The sequence below is a fragment of the Chlorocebus sabaeus genome, chromosome 6 (genome assembly GCF_047675955.1).
Source record: "Chlorocebus sabaeus isolate Y175 chromosome 6, mChlSab1.0.hap1, whole genome shotgun sequence".
Taxonomy (NCBI): domain Eukaryota; kingdom Metazoa; phylum Chordata; class Mammalia; order Primates; family Cercopithecidae; genus Chlorocebus; species Chlorocebus sabaeus.
The window spans coordinates 19,950,586-19,965,454 of record NC_132909.1 but is presented as its reverse complement, the minus strand read 5'-3'; the positions used below and the strand labels follow the sequence as shown (position 1 = coordinate 19,965,454).

Sequence of the window (14,869 nt, the reverse complement as noted above, 5' to 3'; positions counted from 1 at the left end):
GGAGGCTGAGGCAGGAGAATCACATGAACCCACTAGGCGGAGGTTGCAGTGAGCCTAGATCATGCCATTGCACTCCAGCCTGGGCAACAGGAGTGAAACTCTGTCTAAAAAAAAAAAAGAATTACACACACACACACACACACCATATATGTGGTGAGAGCCCTAAGGAAAGATAAAGCAGAGATGGGCGTAGAGCACCACAGGACAGGAGCAGGGCTTGTGAGCACAGGCGGGCCTGGGAAGTCAGGGGAGGAGAGGGGTCAGTGAGAGGAGAGTTCCAGGTGGGGCACTCACCCATGCAAAGGTGCTGAGGTGGGACCGTGTCTAGGATTTGAGGAGCAGCAGGGGGACCTATGTGGCCAGGGCACAGTGAGTACAGGGGTGCTTGGGAGGAGAGGAGGGCAGTGTGGTGATGGGCATGTCCTGTGGGGACTCTCAGGCCACAAGGAGGCATTTTGGGGGCCAGCGAAGGGTTTAAGGCTGTGGACTCTGGAGTGGGCAGGACTGGCTTCCAGGCCCAGCTCTGCTTGGTGAGTTTAGTGAGATATTTTACCACCGCGGCTGGGGGTGCCTGTGAGCTCAGCTTCAGCCTCTGCTCTGGCCATGGGTCCCTTGTGGTGGTGGGAGTACCGAGCTGAGCCTCAGGCCACACTTGGTGGGAAGGGTTGGTTTTAAGCATCTTTCCTGCTGCAAAGGCCCATGGGAAAGGCTGGTGAACAGCCGTGGAGGAGGCGGGGGCCCGGGGGTCCACTTTGTGCTTCCTCCCACTGCCTGTGGTGTCCAGGACAGGTCACACAGGAGGGAGGGACCCTCAGCAGAGACTCGGCCAGGAGAGGAAAGGCAAGGTCTGGGTGTAGACAGAAAGAATGGGGAGGGAGGGAGGGAGAGGGGAGGCCAGGACCAGCCTTGAGAGGATGATGGTAATAATAATAATAATATAATAATAAAACCAACAGCATCACCTCAGCCCTCCAGGGCAGCAGGACAGGCAGGTAAGAGCCCAGCCTTCAGTGCCTTCCACATACAACTGCCCAGGTTCAAATCCTGGCTGCTTCTCACTGGCTGCTTCTCCTGTCCATGCCCTGGACAAGGGCCTTCCCTTCTCCGGGCCTCAGTTTCCCCATTTGTGAATTGGGATGAGGATGCTTGTGAGGATGGAACGGGATTAGACACAGCAGGGCCAGAACCCGCAAATCTCTGCAGACAGGCCTGGAGTCTGGTGTCCACCCTGCCACCCTAGCTGGGTCACTTGGGTTAATGAGGTCCCCCTCTGTGCCTTGTTTTCCCTGTTTGTAATCCGGGGCTTATAATGGCCCCTCCTCCAGGGCCAGATGTGGGACCCGGGTAAAGTGCCTGGGAGAGGGCTGGTACACAGTAGCTACTCAGTAAGTGCTGGCTGCTATTGGAATGGTGACTGGCACTTGCTGAGCATTTACTGTGTGTGATTTGCCTTGGCTCTGATCCCAACCGCTGTCTCTGGGCCAGGCCCTCCGTGTCCTGTGTTCTCTGTAATTCCTTATAAAAACTCTAGTAAGGCCAGGCGCGGGTGCTCACCCCTGTAATCCCAGCACTTTGGGATGCCGAGGAGGGCAGATCACTAGACGTCAGGAGTTTGAGACTAGCCTGGCCAACATGGTGAAACACCGTCTCTACTAAAAGTACAAAAATTAGCTGGGCGTGGTGGCAGGCAACTGTTAATCTCAGCTACTCGGGAGGCTGAGGCAGGAGAATTGCGTGAACCCGGGAGGCGGAGGTTGCAGTGAGCTGAGATCACGCCACTGCACTCCAGCATGGGCAACAGAGCAAGACTCCATTTAAAAAAATAAAGAAATACTCCAGGAAGCAGCTACTGTCATCGCCATCTTTGAACAGAGGAGGAAACTGAGGCACAGCGTGGCAGAGTTGCTCACTCAGGGCCACATATTGAGGTCCCCAGGTTGGGTTAGATCCCCAATTCACAGACACAGAAAGTGAAGTCACACAGGGCAGGTCATAGCAGCCCTGCCGGTGTTTGGAGCCCTGGGCAGCCTGACTGCCAAGCTCGGAGCTGGCCCGGGAGCCCAGCCCCCACCCCTCCCTGCCTGCACCTGGGCAAGCCCAGCTTTTCTGTCTAGCTCTTCTCCCTCTTCCCAGGCCTGGCACGGCCTCTGTGGCCCCCGTGAGATCAGGAGCTTGTGTCGGGAAGGGAGCGCCTACCGGGGAAACCAGCAGGGCTTGGAGCTGCCCAGGAGGGCCCAGGGTGGGGCCCCTGCCTAGTCATTATAAACATGTTCAGTTCCTCTGTTTGTCCTGCCCTCTTTGCAGTGCCCAGAGGAAAGGGGTGGCCCCAGGCAAATATCCGGAGGCGTGCCCCTTGCCCCCTTCCCTTGGGGGTTTATGGGTGGGAGGGCAGGAGGCCAGGCTTCGGAGGACATACCCCAGACCCCGTGCTGCTAGCTGGGTCAGCCGCCCGCCTTCCAGGCTTCTCCTGCCCTGTCCCCAGGCGTCCGCCACCTCCGGGTCTGCCCTGCTCTCCGCCCTCTGGGCTTAGTGAGGGTCACATGGCTGATCTTGTTCCTGTGACTGTGGGAACAGCCTAGTGCCCCGCAGTGGGGAGGGAGCGGGATGGGCGGGGTGACAGGTTCACGATGAAGAGTCACGGGCTGGGCATGGGGCCAAAGGGGGTGGAGGGACATCTGGGAGGACGGAGAGGCCAGAGGACATGGGACACAGTTCTGGAGTGACAGCAGGCAGAGTGGGGAGATGGGGACTGTTGGGATATGTGGATGACCCTAGGAGCTGGGCCTAGAAAGCTGTGAGGGAGTAGGTCAGGGCCACCAGGGATGGGCCGGGCTGGAAGGCCACGAGGGAGGGCTGGGCAGCACTCAGGGCGCCGGCATTGGGCTCAGAGAAGGGGCTGGGCAGACACAAAGAAGGCCCCCTGCCCGCCCTGCATCCTGGGCCCCAGGGCAAGCAGGGAAACTGGGCCAACCCTGGGAGCCTTGGCCAGGCCAGCTCTGACCACCCGCTGGCCTCTTGGGACCAGTTGAGACAGGTTGACTGCCGGGTCCCCACCCGCCTCCCACGGGGTTCCCGCTGCCAAACCGGTTCCCCTGGCTGGCTCCCATCGATGGTCTTAGCTCTGGGCCAGGGCCTCACCTTTCCTGGCTGCTCCCATGAAGGCAGCCTGAGCTGGGCGGAGAAGCAGGTGTGGAGGGGCCACATGCATCTGCGCGTCCTCTGTCTTCTCACTAGGGCCACAGGACTCTCTGGGCTGTGCACTGTGCCTGGCTCTGGAGAGCCAGCTGGGAACAAGACAGAAGAGAAACTCCACCTGCGTGTCCCCCCGTCCTCTGGTCTCAACTGTTCCCCTCTTCCGGGAAGCCTCCCTACTGCCCACCCCACCGTCCTTCCAGGCTGGGTCCCGTGCTCCCATCCCCCAGCCCTGACCACCTGGGCTGCTGCTGCGTGGGGACAGGTCTGTCTGCCCCACACCAACTTCCCATGAGGTCAAAGGCTGTTGGGGCCACTGCGGTGGCCACAGAGGCGGCCCATTGCGGAGTTATTCCTCAGTGAATGAGTGAATGAGTGAATGGATGCATTCCTCTCATTTTACAGATGAGTAACCCGAAGCCTCTAGAGGAGTGGTCACCCGCCTGAGGGCACTTCTGTCCCACCAGCATCAGACCAGGTGTGTGCGACTCCAGGGCCCAGGCCTGGGACAGCTGGGGTGGGGCCTTCTGGGGGAGCAGGAACTGGGCCCCTCCTCCCATAGACACTGTGGGAGCCACCCCGGGCATCACAGTGGCCCCCACCGACAGGCCCCCCGCATTTGCCCAGCCCTGCATCAAGTTCTTGGCTCCCAGTCACCCATGACCCCTCGCGGCAGCCCTGTGGGGGTTCATCCTCGGCACAGAGAGGTTGTCACCTGCCCAAGGTCAACGGCAGCATGTGGTGGAGAGTCAAACTCTGGCCGCCTGGCTCCCCTTCCCATCTTTCTGCGGGCTGTCTATGAGATGCCGCCATCAGCATGTCTCCCCGTCAGCCCCTTTGTTTTTTAAAGTGGCTTTGGTCGAGCATTTGCTCTGTGCTTGGTACTATGGCAAGGGCCGGACTGAAGACCACAGATCCTGAAGATAGGGGAGTGTCGTGGCAAGGCTGCCTGGGTGCCCTCTTACCCCAGGGGCTCAGTAACCCTGTGCTGAGTCAATATCCAACGGTGTATATGTCCCCAGCCCAGACTCAGAGCTGGACCAGCGGTGGTGGCTGTGGCCAGGCCAGCAATGACCGTCCATTGAGTACACACCGTGTACCAGGCACAGTGGGGGATGTGGGGAAGCGGGGCAGATGAGACCTGGCCAGAAGGTAGCACTGACATTCTAGCGGAGTGGTGTGGATGCTGCCCTCGGGAACCTAAGACGGAACAACAGACAGGATTTCTGGGCTGTGATGGTGATGTAGAGCGGGGACGGCGGGACACGGGGCTGCTTGCCTTGGGGTGGTGGTCAGGAAAAGAGTCATTGCTGCTCTGAGAACTGAAGGAGGAGACGGGGAGCCCTGTGCGGACACTGGAAGTGAGCTCCAGGCAGGGGGGCCGGCCCGTGCAAAGGCCCTGAGGTCTCCAGGGGGTGAGAACAGAGAGGTGATGGGGGCTTGTGGGCCCGCGGGAGACATAGCGGCAGGAAAGTTCGGAACAGAGGGACGTGGGGGCTCAGGTGCTCACGGGTGCCCTCTGGCTGTGTGTGCCACACAGATGGGGGCAGGGGCTGAGCAGGGAGACCCGGAAGGAGGCACCTGCCTCCTGTTGGTTCAGGTGGAAGATGAGATTGGAAGGGACAGGGCACGGGCAGAGGAGGAAGAGACACAGGCAGGCTCTCACTCACCCACCATGATTTCCTCCCGCAGGCCGCACCGAGCCCCCCGGAATCATGTTTGGGAAGAGGAAGAAGAGGGTGGAGATCTCCGCGCCGTCCAACTTCGAGCACCGCGTGCACACGGGCTTCGACCAGCACGAGCAGAAGTTCACGGGGCTGCCCCGCCAGTGGCAGAGCCTGATCGAGGAGTCGGCTCGCCGGCCAAAGCCCCTCATCGACCCCGCCTGCATCACCTCCATCCAGCCCGGAGCCCCCAAGGTATGTGGCAGCCGCCACCACCTCCCCCAGCCCACCCCCACCCCTGAGTGACCCCAGCCCTCAACCCCACACTCGACCCTATGACTGACACCTCCTCACTGACATGGAAACAGACACACCCCAGCCTTCAACCCTGATCCTGGGCCCAGCGCTGGCCTTTCACCCTCCACCCACTGGCTCCAAGTTCTGAGAACCCATGCCACCCCAACCTGCATCCCCCATGGCCCATCTGACAGCCCCCACACCAGCCTGCAAGCTCTGCTGTCTCCCGGTCACTCCTACCCCGGGGGCCATGCTGCTGTGCCCCGGACCACACTCCGTCACATTCTTGAGCCTTTCCAGAGCTCGTGGCAGTGGGAGACAGACCCATTCCCAGAGGGTGACAGCCCCAAGTGGTCAGGGCTTGGATGGGGAAGCCCGGAGGAGGCACCTGACCCAGACCAGGGCTCCAGGCAAGCTTCTGGGAGGAGGGGACAGCGAGGCGGAGCCCAGAGCTGAGGAGGAGGAGGAGTTCCAGCAGGCGCCGGGGAAGCTGGGCTTTAGTGGGGGAAATCACGCCTGTGAAACACGGGCTTTTTGGTTTTGGGTTTTTTTTTCCTGCCATCTAGAGCAAAATGACAAGGTTGGGATTTGAACCAATGTCTGTTTCCAAGGCCCATGCTCTTACCCCCTCTCCTGCCTCCATGTGAAATGGTGAGAGTTGTGGAGCCGGTGTCTGGGTGTGGCCTCGCACAAGGCTGGCCTGGCCTGAGCCCCTGCTGAGCCTCAGAAACCAGCCTTGGAGCCTGGACTCTCCCGTGGTCAGTGGGGACAGGGAGGGGCCGCAGGCCAGGGGGAGCTCAGCCAGGTTTGCTTCCAGCGGGTGGAGATGGGTGTGCCTGGGGACTCACCCTTCCGGGTGCCCAGCCCAGCCTGGCGGGGAGGAGCCCCAAGGGCCCACAAGTTGGCCGTAGACACAAGTGCAGCTCAGTGTGGTGGCCCACTGAGGGTTCCATGTGGCCCACACAGGATGCTTTTGAATGCTTTGACTTCTTTGCCACCACTGAAAAGGTGACAGACCACTTCTGAGGCCGTTTCTGGCATCTGGTGACAGACCAGCTGGAGTCGAGTGGCAGTGGCCTCTGCAGGCCGGGTACTGGCTCTTCTGGGCCGCAGGCCACACCCGACCCGCCTCAGCTTGCATGTAGGCTTTGACCCACATCAAGGTGTCTCCAAAAACCCAGCTCCTGCCTGGCCCGCCAGATGTGAGGCCTGCCTGTGGCGGTCCCACCAGGAGGCAGGACACCTGAATTCACACACGGGGCCTCGTGGCTGGCACTGTCCTGGGGCCCCATAGGCGCTTGTGTTTGCTGCCCTTGTCCGGACCTCAGGCCTCCCAGGGACCTCTCAACCCCCTGTGTTTTTTTGTTTGTTTCTTTGTTTTTGTTTTTGTTGTTGTTTTTTTGAGACACATTCCTGCTCTGTCTCCCTGGCTGGAGTGCAATGGCGCCATCTTGGCTAGCTGCAGCCTCCGCCTCCTGGGTTCAAGTGACTTTCCTGCCTCAAGTGATTTTCCTCCCAAGTAGCTGGGATTACAGGTGTCCACCACCATGCCCAGCTAGTTTTTGTCTTTTCCGTAGAGATGGGTTTTCGCCATGTTGGCCAGGCTCGTCTCAAACTTCTGACCTCAGGTGATCCTTGGTCTCCAGGTGCTGGGATTATAGGCGTGAGCCACCGCTCCTAGCCTCAATTCCTGGTTCTAAGAGCAAAGACTGGCCTAGTGTCCACCTTGCTTTCCTGGGGCCCCTGGGCAAGGCCCGGCTTCAGGCAGACAGCCACGGCCAGGAGAGGCAGGGCAGCGGCAGACCACGGGTTTGTGGCGTCAGTGTTTTCTGCACATTAGAGGCAGGCCTCCGGCTGGAGGATATCTGAACCCTGGGCAGGGTCCCTGTCAGCAGGGCCCATGTTCTCAGCTCACCGTGGCCTCTGCACAGCCGCCTCACTGACTCCGTGGTTTAGCAAAAGTTCACGGAGCCCCTGCTGTGCACCAGATGCTGGTCTAGGTGCTGAGATGTAGCAGGACCTGAACCAGACAGGAAAAAACAATCCCTGCCCAGAGCATGCACTGGGCAGAGCCGGGAGCAGACAGATGCCTGCGTGCTCTATATCAGCTGCTGTCAGGCGCTCTGGGTAGAATGCAGGCAGGGCAGGGGCTGGCATTTTAGATGATGGGTGGCCAGCGGAAGCCTCATTGAGAAGCTGAGTTTTGAGTGAAGACCTGAAGGAGTGGAGGGAGGGAGCCACGGTGACCCTGAGAGCTGATGTTCCGGGCAGAGGGAGCAGCCAGCAGAGGCCCTGGGTGGGGGCATGGTGGGAAGACACCCGTGTGCCTGGAAATGGGGCGGGGACAGAGGGGCCCTGCAGAACACGACTCAGACCACGGAGGGTGGGGACAGGGTGACTTGGGACGCACTGGACGCTCTGCCTGGTCCCCACCTGCGTTTGTATTTGCCACCCGGCTCCTGGGACCCCCTTGCCCTGTACTTTGGGACCAGGCCTTTCTGACCCTCCCTGTCCCCCACCCCTTGTTGTTCATGGGAGCAGAGTGTGGTTTTGGGGCTGAGGAACACTGGCGCCCACAGGGGAGGAAGTGCCAGGCCAGGCCAGGCCCCAGCTCCCTGTCATTTGCAGTCCTCGGGGCTGATTATGGGATGGGGATGGGTCGGCTTCTGCCCTCCCTCCCCCAACCCCACAGGGCAGGACTCTTCTGCCAGTGTGGGGAACAGGGGAAAAACAAAGGGTGCCTCCCCAGGGTCCCACCCAGCCCAGGGGGCAGCAGCCTGGCCATGGGGATCACTCCTCCGGCCTCTGCAGCTGCGTCCCCAGGGAGGGGAGGGGCCGCACCACCCATGCCATTGTCACTCCATGGCATCTCTTCATTGCGTCTCTGTCTTGTCTCTGTGTGTGTCGTGCTGTCCTGTCCCTGTGTGTCGGATGCACGTCCTGTGTGCCCCACTCCTTGCTGGGCCCCCACCCACCATTGACTGGGACCCCAGACCATCGTGCGGGGCAGCAAAGGTGCCAAGGATGGGGCGCTCACGCTGCTGCTGGATGAGTTTGAGAACATGTCGGTGACACGCTCCAACTCCCTGCGGAGAGACAGCCCGCCGCCGCCCGCCCGTGCCCGCCAGGAAAATGGGATGCCGGAGGAGCCGGCCACCACGGCCAGAGGGGGCCCGGGGAAGGCAGGCAGCCAAGGCCGGATCGCCAGTCACAGCGAGGCGGGTGGCGGCAGTGGTGACAGGCGACGGGTGGGGCCAGAGAAGAGGCCCAAGTCTTCCAGGGAGGGCTCAGGGGGGCCCCAGGAGTCCTCCCGGGACAAACGCCCCCTCTCCGGGCCTGACGTCGGCACCCCCCAGCCTGCTGGTCTGGCCAGTGGGGCGAAATTGGCAGCTGGCCGGCCCTTTAACACCTACCCGAGGGCTGACACGGACCACCCATCCCGGGGTGCCCAGGTAACCCATCCCCCGCCCCAGGGCCCCGCTGTGCCCTGCCCGTTGCTCCTCCATCCCCACCTTCCAGCCCCACCCTGCCACCGTGCATCTCATCCTGACCACCCGTGTGTCTGTCCCATCGCTGGGTCTCTCTCCTGCTCAGGGAGCAGAGCTGGCCCCTGGAACCCATCACTGACAGCTGCCTCTCTCTTCTGTTTCAGGGGGAGCCTCATGACGTGGCCCCGAACGGGCCATCAGCGGGGGGCCTGGCCGTCCCCCAGTCCTCCTCCTCCTCCTCCCGGCCTCCCACCCGAACCCGAGGCGCCCCCAGCCCTGGAGTGCTGGGCCCCCACGCCTCGGAGCCCCAGCTGGCCCCTCCAGCCCGCACCCCAGCCGCCCCAGCCGCCCCTGCTGCCCCTGCCGTGCCCGGGCCCCCTGGCCCCCGCTCGCCACAGCGGGAGCCGCAGCGAGTATCCCATGAGCAGTTCCGGGCTGCCCTGCAGCTGGTGGTGGACCCAGGTGACCCCCGCTCCTACCTGGACAACTTCATCAAGATTGGCGAGGGTTCCACGGGCATTGTGTGCATCGCCACCGTGCGCAGCTCGGGCAAGCTTGTGGCCGTCAAGAAGATGGACCTGCGCAAGCAGCAGAGGCGCGAGCTGCTCTTCAACGAGGTGCGGGCACTGCTGCCGTGCTGCCCTGCCGCCCTGCCACCCTGCCGGTCCTCCCGCCCTGCCCTCCCTCCTCTCCCTGTACTCCTTCGTGCTGGGCCAGCCTCCTCTCCTCCCCTCACTCCTCTCCCTCCCCAGGCCATCTCCTCCGCCCCAGCTGGGTCCCTGCCTCTATCCTCACAGCACCCTCACCCACATCTCTGTCCCTGAGCCCCAGACCCAGGGTTCCTCGGCCCACTGACCCCTCACCCCGTGTCTTCCAGGCCCTTCGCACCCACTGAAGCCCACCTGGGCTCCAGGGTACAGTGTCCTCTAGACCTGCCCCTCTTGGGTTCCCTGTGCCCCGCCCCGGCCTCAGCTCCTGGGCATCCCCTCGGCACAGCCCACACAACGACCAAGAGGATGTTTCACGTTCAGGCCACCCCATCCCCATCCCTCCTTAGAGACCCTGGTAGCGCCCTTCAGTGCCCTGACAATAGGAAGCCCAGGCCCCTTTGCCAGGTCTGTGAGGCCCCTCTTGGCCCCGTTGCGCATCACAGCGCCTGGCTGCACCAGGAGCTCCTCGCCTGAGTTCCTCCTCCACCCCCAGATGCACCCCTCTTCTCTCATCCTTGCCCCATACCTGCTTGTCTGCGTCTCAGCTCTGTGCTTGAACGCTGTCTTCCCACTTCCCCCGCCAGCACCAGCCCAGGACTGACCTGAGACGAGCGTGTGCCCAGGGGGGTGCACCCCTATAAGGGAGGCATGGGCTTCAAGCTGGCTCTGAGGCCCACGTGGCTGTGGCAGTAGGGGAGGGCAGTCCAGGTGACCCCAGTGAGCACAAGCTCGATGTGGAACTGCAGGGGGAACCACGGGGGTGGCGCTGGCTGGGTCTGAGGCGGGGCTGGCAGCCCTCCCGCCTCCCCCCCACCACTGATGCAGCCCCTGCACAGGTGGTGATCATGAGGGACTACCAGCACGAGAATGTGGTGGAGATGTACAACAGCTACCTGGTGGGGGACGAGCTCTGGGTGGTCATGGAGTTCCTGGAAGGAGGCGCCCTCACTGACATCGTCACCCACACCAGGTACTGCGGGGGCCTCAGACTCCTCCTGTGACACAACCAAGTCCCCTCCAGACCGCTTGGCGTGGGGCCACATCTCCAAACCAGCTGTGCTTCTGGCCTTTGGGATGGAGCCTTGTCTTCCATTCCTCCCGTTCCATAGTGGGGTCAAGTGGTCTCAGAGTCCTCCCATCCCAAGGCAGGGCTGCATCCCCCTCGGCCCCCGGGGTGCTGTCCACCTGGCTGCTCACCCCCATCCCACCCCACAGGATGAACGAGGAGCAGATCGCGGCCGTGTGCCTGGCAGTGCTGCAGGCCTTGTCGGTGCTCCACGCCCAGGGCGTCATCCACCGGGACATCAAGAGTGATTCGATCCTGCTGACCCATGACGGCAGGGTGAGGGGACGGGCGGCGGTGGTGGGGTTCCGGCTGCGGGGCTTCCCCACCTTTCCCCATCCCATCTGAGGGTAGGTGAGCTCCGACCCCCAGGTCTGTGTCTTGAGGAGCCGGGAAGTTCGTCTCTCCATCGTGGAGCAGCACAGAGTCAGGCTCCAGCTCAGTGGCGACTGTATGCAGTGGGAGGGCAGAGGCTGGCGGAGCCTGTGCCATCAGCACAGGACGCTGGGCCCAGGGGCAGGGGTCTGGGCAGACAGCGCAGCCCCCACCACAGGCTTCTCCCTCCACTGAAAAGCCGCTCCCTGCCCAGCACCCGGGGCGGGCCGTGGACCCCAGCCCTGTCTTCCATACTTTGGACTGAGGTTCCGAATCTGAGGCCATGGCAATTATAACGCCAGGTGGACGTGATTTTCTGGGAGAGAGGACCCTTGACTTGAATGAAATGCTTGCAGAAGTGGATGACTCCGTCCCTTCCCCCAAGGAAGATTAAGCCCCACCAGTCAGTCCAGGCAGAGGTAGAGAGAGCTCTGTGTCACTGACAGTCTGTGAAAGCTCCGGATATCTACAGATGTGTGTTGGCGACATCTGTGGCCACCTGAGATGTCCACACACGGTTGTGGGCATGTTTTCTGGAGGCAGGAAGACCCATAGAGATCCTGAGAAGTCGGACAGGGGCCCACAGTTCCTGAGGTGTGAGGGGCCTGGTTGTCGTAAAGGCAGGCTGTGTCCCCTCACAGCCCCAGTGCGGGGCTGCCTTCCTCTCCAACCGAACTAAAGACTTGCTGGAGGGCAGCAGGGCCCCAGGGCACAGGGTTTTGGGGCCACCCCTGTTCCCAGCTCCAGCCTGGCCTCTGCTGTCTGCAGTACTCAGGCTACTGCCCCCAAAAGCCCCAGAGGCTGTCAGGAAGGGAAATGAGGGGATCCTGGGGGAGGTGACTCGCCCGAGGGCCCCCACCAGGAGGTGGTGGAGCTTCCTATTGGTCTGGCTCTGGGCCCCAGCTCTGTCCTCTGGGCGGCACATCGTGTCTGAAGCCAAGGAATGAGGTAGGCGGACCCCCCTGCTCACCTTCCTGTAGTGCCAGCTCCTCTGACCCCACTGCCTCTGCCCTGCCCCAGGTGAAGCTGTCAGACTTCGGGTTCTGTGCCCAGGTGAGCAAGGAAGTGCCCCGAAGGAAGTCGCTGGTCGGCACGCCCTACTGGATGGCCCCAGAGCTCATCTCCCGCCTTCCCTATGGGCCAGAGGTGAGCCCCAGGGTGGTGAGGCTGTCCCGCTGTGGACAGCATACGCTGCCATTTTCCAGCTGCAGCGCTGGCGGGAGGTGGGGCCCAGTCTGGGAGTGATTGCCAGGAATGGTGCTCTGGATGAGGAGGTACTACAGGCATACATGTATTCATTCATTCTTTTTTTGTTTGTTTATTTGAAATGGCGTCTTGCTCTGTCGCACAGGCTGGAGTGCAGTGGCGCAATCTCAGCTCACTGCAACCTCCGCCTCCCGGCTTCAAGCGATTCTCCTGCCTCAGCCTCCTGAGAAGCTGGGATTACAGGTGCCGGCACCATGCCCAGCTAATTTTTGTATTAGTAGAGATGAGGTTTCACCATGTTGACCAGGCTGGTCTCGAACTCCTGACCTCAGGTGATCTGCCCACCTTGGCCTCCCAAAGTGCTGAGATTACAGGTGTGAGCCACCTCGCCCGGCCTTGGCTCTGATTTCTGAGCGTTGTCTTCACAGGCCGGCTTTCCCCTTGTGGGAGCGGAGCTGGCCCCGGCAGCTCTGGGAAGTGTCTCCTGCCTGCGGGCTCCCCTCTTTCCCTGGGTGTTTTGGGTAAGTCCCCAGGTTGGCTCTGATTGACCCAGGCTAGGTCCTGTGCCTGTTTCTGAACCAATCACTGTGTCTCCACTGTGGTGATGAGGCCACCTGGGTCCTGAACCACCACTGGATGCCACCTGGACTGAGGGAGGGAGGGGACCTGGGGGCAGTTGACAGAAAGAAGAGGGGTGGGTGCGGGGTGGGCAACTCTCTTCAGGGGCTCCCTGGCACGTGGACTGCTGGCTGGGTGTCCAAGAGGGAGTTCTGGGCCAAGGACTCCAGGAGCCAGAGGCAGAGACAGCGTTCGGGCGGTCCCTCCCTGAGGCCTCCCCAGGACCCACCATCCCCCAACAGCTCAGCCCTGCTGTCCCTTCCCCTGCCCCAGGTGGACATCTGGTCACTGGGGATAATGGTGATTGAGATGGTGGACGGAGAGCCCCCCTACTTCAACGAGCCACCCCTCAAAGCCATGAAGATGATTCGGGACAACCTGCCGCCCCGACTGAAGAACCTGCACAAGGTAGGCCCCTCCCTGGCCGGGAAACTGCGCCAGCCGGAGCAGGGGGTGTGGATGGGACGGGGACGGTGATGGCACCTGGGATGGTGCTTCCTGTGTGCTGGGCCCCCCACCCCCAGGCCTCATGTGTCTGTGCAGACCCCGTCTGTGGGGCCTGGGCGACAGAGGCAGCAGAGCCACAGGCCCCCTGCACCCTCACTGTTGCCCTGGGCTCTGCCCGGCGGCCCTAGAGAGATTTGCACATTTAGAAGTGGAGGACAGGGCCAGGGCCTTCCTAGTGGAGGACTCGCCAGGAGAGAAAGGGGCACCTCTGGGTCCCAGTTGCTTCCAGCTCCTTGCTAAGCCATGGAAATAGGGAGTACATGAGCCCCCAGAGTTTGTCGCTTCCTCTGGGGCCACACAGTAAGCGCCATCACGGGCACCATCACTGTCCCTGTCCCTGTCCCGTCTACACCCCAAGCTCTAGACACCCATGACCTCTGCCGGCTTCCTTCCTGCACAGTACATGCCGCCAGCCGACTTGGCAGAGGCGGAAACTGCGGCCCCACAGCACACCATCAGTGAGGCCCTCACCCCCTGACCCTCCGCTCCTCCTCGACAGGTGTCACCATCCCTGAAGGGCTTCCTGGACCGCCTGCTGGTGCGGGACCCTGCCCAGCGGGCCACGGCAGCTGAGCTGTTGAAGCACCCATTCCTGGCCAAGGCGGGGCCGCCCGCCAGCATCGTGCCCCTCATGCGCCAGAACCGCACCAGATGAGGCCCAGCGCCCTTCCCCTCGACCAAAGAGCCCCCCGGGTCACCCCTGCCCCACCGAGGCCAGTAGGAGGCCAGGCCTCCCACTCCTCCCAGCCCGGGAGATGCGCCGTGTGGCACCGCCCTCCTTGCCGGGGGTAGATGGGACCCTACTACTGAACTCCGGTTTTGATCTCGTGACTTTTAGAAAAACACAGGGACTCGTGGGAGCAAGTGAGGCTCCCAGGACCCTCACCCTCTGGGACAGGCCCTCCCCCGTGTTCTTGTCTCCAGGAGGACAGCGGCCCTCCCATCACTGGAAGTCTGCAGCGGGGGTCGCTGGGGGTGGAGAGAACACTAAGAGAGGTGAACGTGTGTGTGAGTGTGCACGCGTGCGAGTGTGCATGTACGTGTGTGCAAAGATCCAGCCACCCCGTCCTCCAGCCTGCAAGGGGGTGTCTGGCGCCTTGCCTGACACCCAGCCCCCTCTCCCCCTGAGCCATTGTGGGGGTCGATCATGAATGTCCGAAGAGTGGCCTTTTCCCGTAGCCCTGCACCCCCTTTCTGTGGCTGGATGGGAAGACAGGGTCAGGGCCCCCCACCCTCTCCAGCCCCTGCAGCAAATGACTACTGCACCTGGACAGCCTCCTCTTTTCTAGAAGTCTATTTATATTGCCATTTTATAACACTCTAGCCCCTGCCCCTATTGGGGGACAGATGGTCCCTGTCCTGCGGGGTGGCCCGGGCGGAACCACTGCCTGAAGACCCAGGTTCCTGCCCGGTCAGCGCAGCCCCGGCCCCCCACCCCTGCCTCAAGTTAGTTTTACAATTAAAACGTTGTCTTGTTTTGTGTGTGTGGTGTGTTTGGGGGCCCTGCCCGACTGTCTTGGGTGGGAATTTGCAGGGAGAGGGTCTGGATCTGGGAGCAAACCACGTTTCCAGCCAGGGCAGGGCAAGGGTGGGGTGGGGAGTGGGGAGTTCAGCTCAAAGCAGCCAGTAAGCCCCCAAACCCGCCACTCCCCAGAATGGGACAGGATTGTCCCCACCCCTGGAAGCAGCCAGTTTGCCACGGTCCACGTGCAGACTGATCCCAGTTTGCCAAATCTGCAATTTCCTGGA

General features: G+C 62.0%; 1 protein-coding gene across 4 annotated transcripts in view; it reads left to right on the top strand.

Moving 5' to 3' along the window:
- The window catches only part of PAK4 (p21 (RAC1) activated kinase 4), a 53,407-nt gene extending 38,809 nt beyond the window's left edge, over positions 1 to 14,598 (top strand). For 3 of the 4 annotated variants that reach the window (XM_037991650.2, XM_073016510.1, XM_073016511.1), the window contains exons 2-10: positions 3,598 to 3,670; positions 4,885 to 5,111; positions 8,147 to 8,605; positions 8,806 to 9,258; positions 10,188 to 10,321; positions 10,567 to 10,693; positions 11,810 to 11,935; positions 12,887 to 13,021; positions 13,620 to 14,598. In XM_037991650.2, coding sequence (XP_037847578.2) covers positions 4,908 to 5,111; positions 8,147 to 8,605; positions 8,806 to 9,258; positions 10,188 to 10,321; positions 10,567 to 10,693; positions 11,810 to 11,935; positions 12,887 to 13,021; positions 13,620 to 13,775 — 1,794 coding nt within the window. In that variant the 5' untranslated portion in view covers positions 3,598 to 3,670; positions 4,885 to 4,907 and the 3' untranslated portion in view covers positions 13,776 to 14,598. The remainder of the gene's footprint in view (positions 1 to 3,597; positions 3,671 to 4,884; positions 5,112 to 8,146; positions 8,606 to 8,805; positions 9,259 to 10,187; positions 10,322 to 10,566; positions 10,694 to 11,809; positions 11,936 to 12,886; positions 13,022 to 13,619) is intronic. The other variant, XM_007996752.3, reaches the window with a different exon arrangement.
- Positions 14,599 to 14,869: the final 271 nt, after the last annotated feature.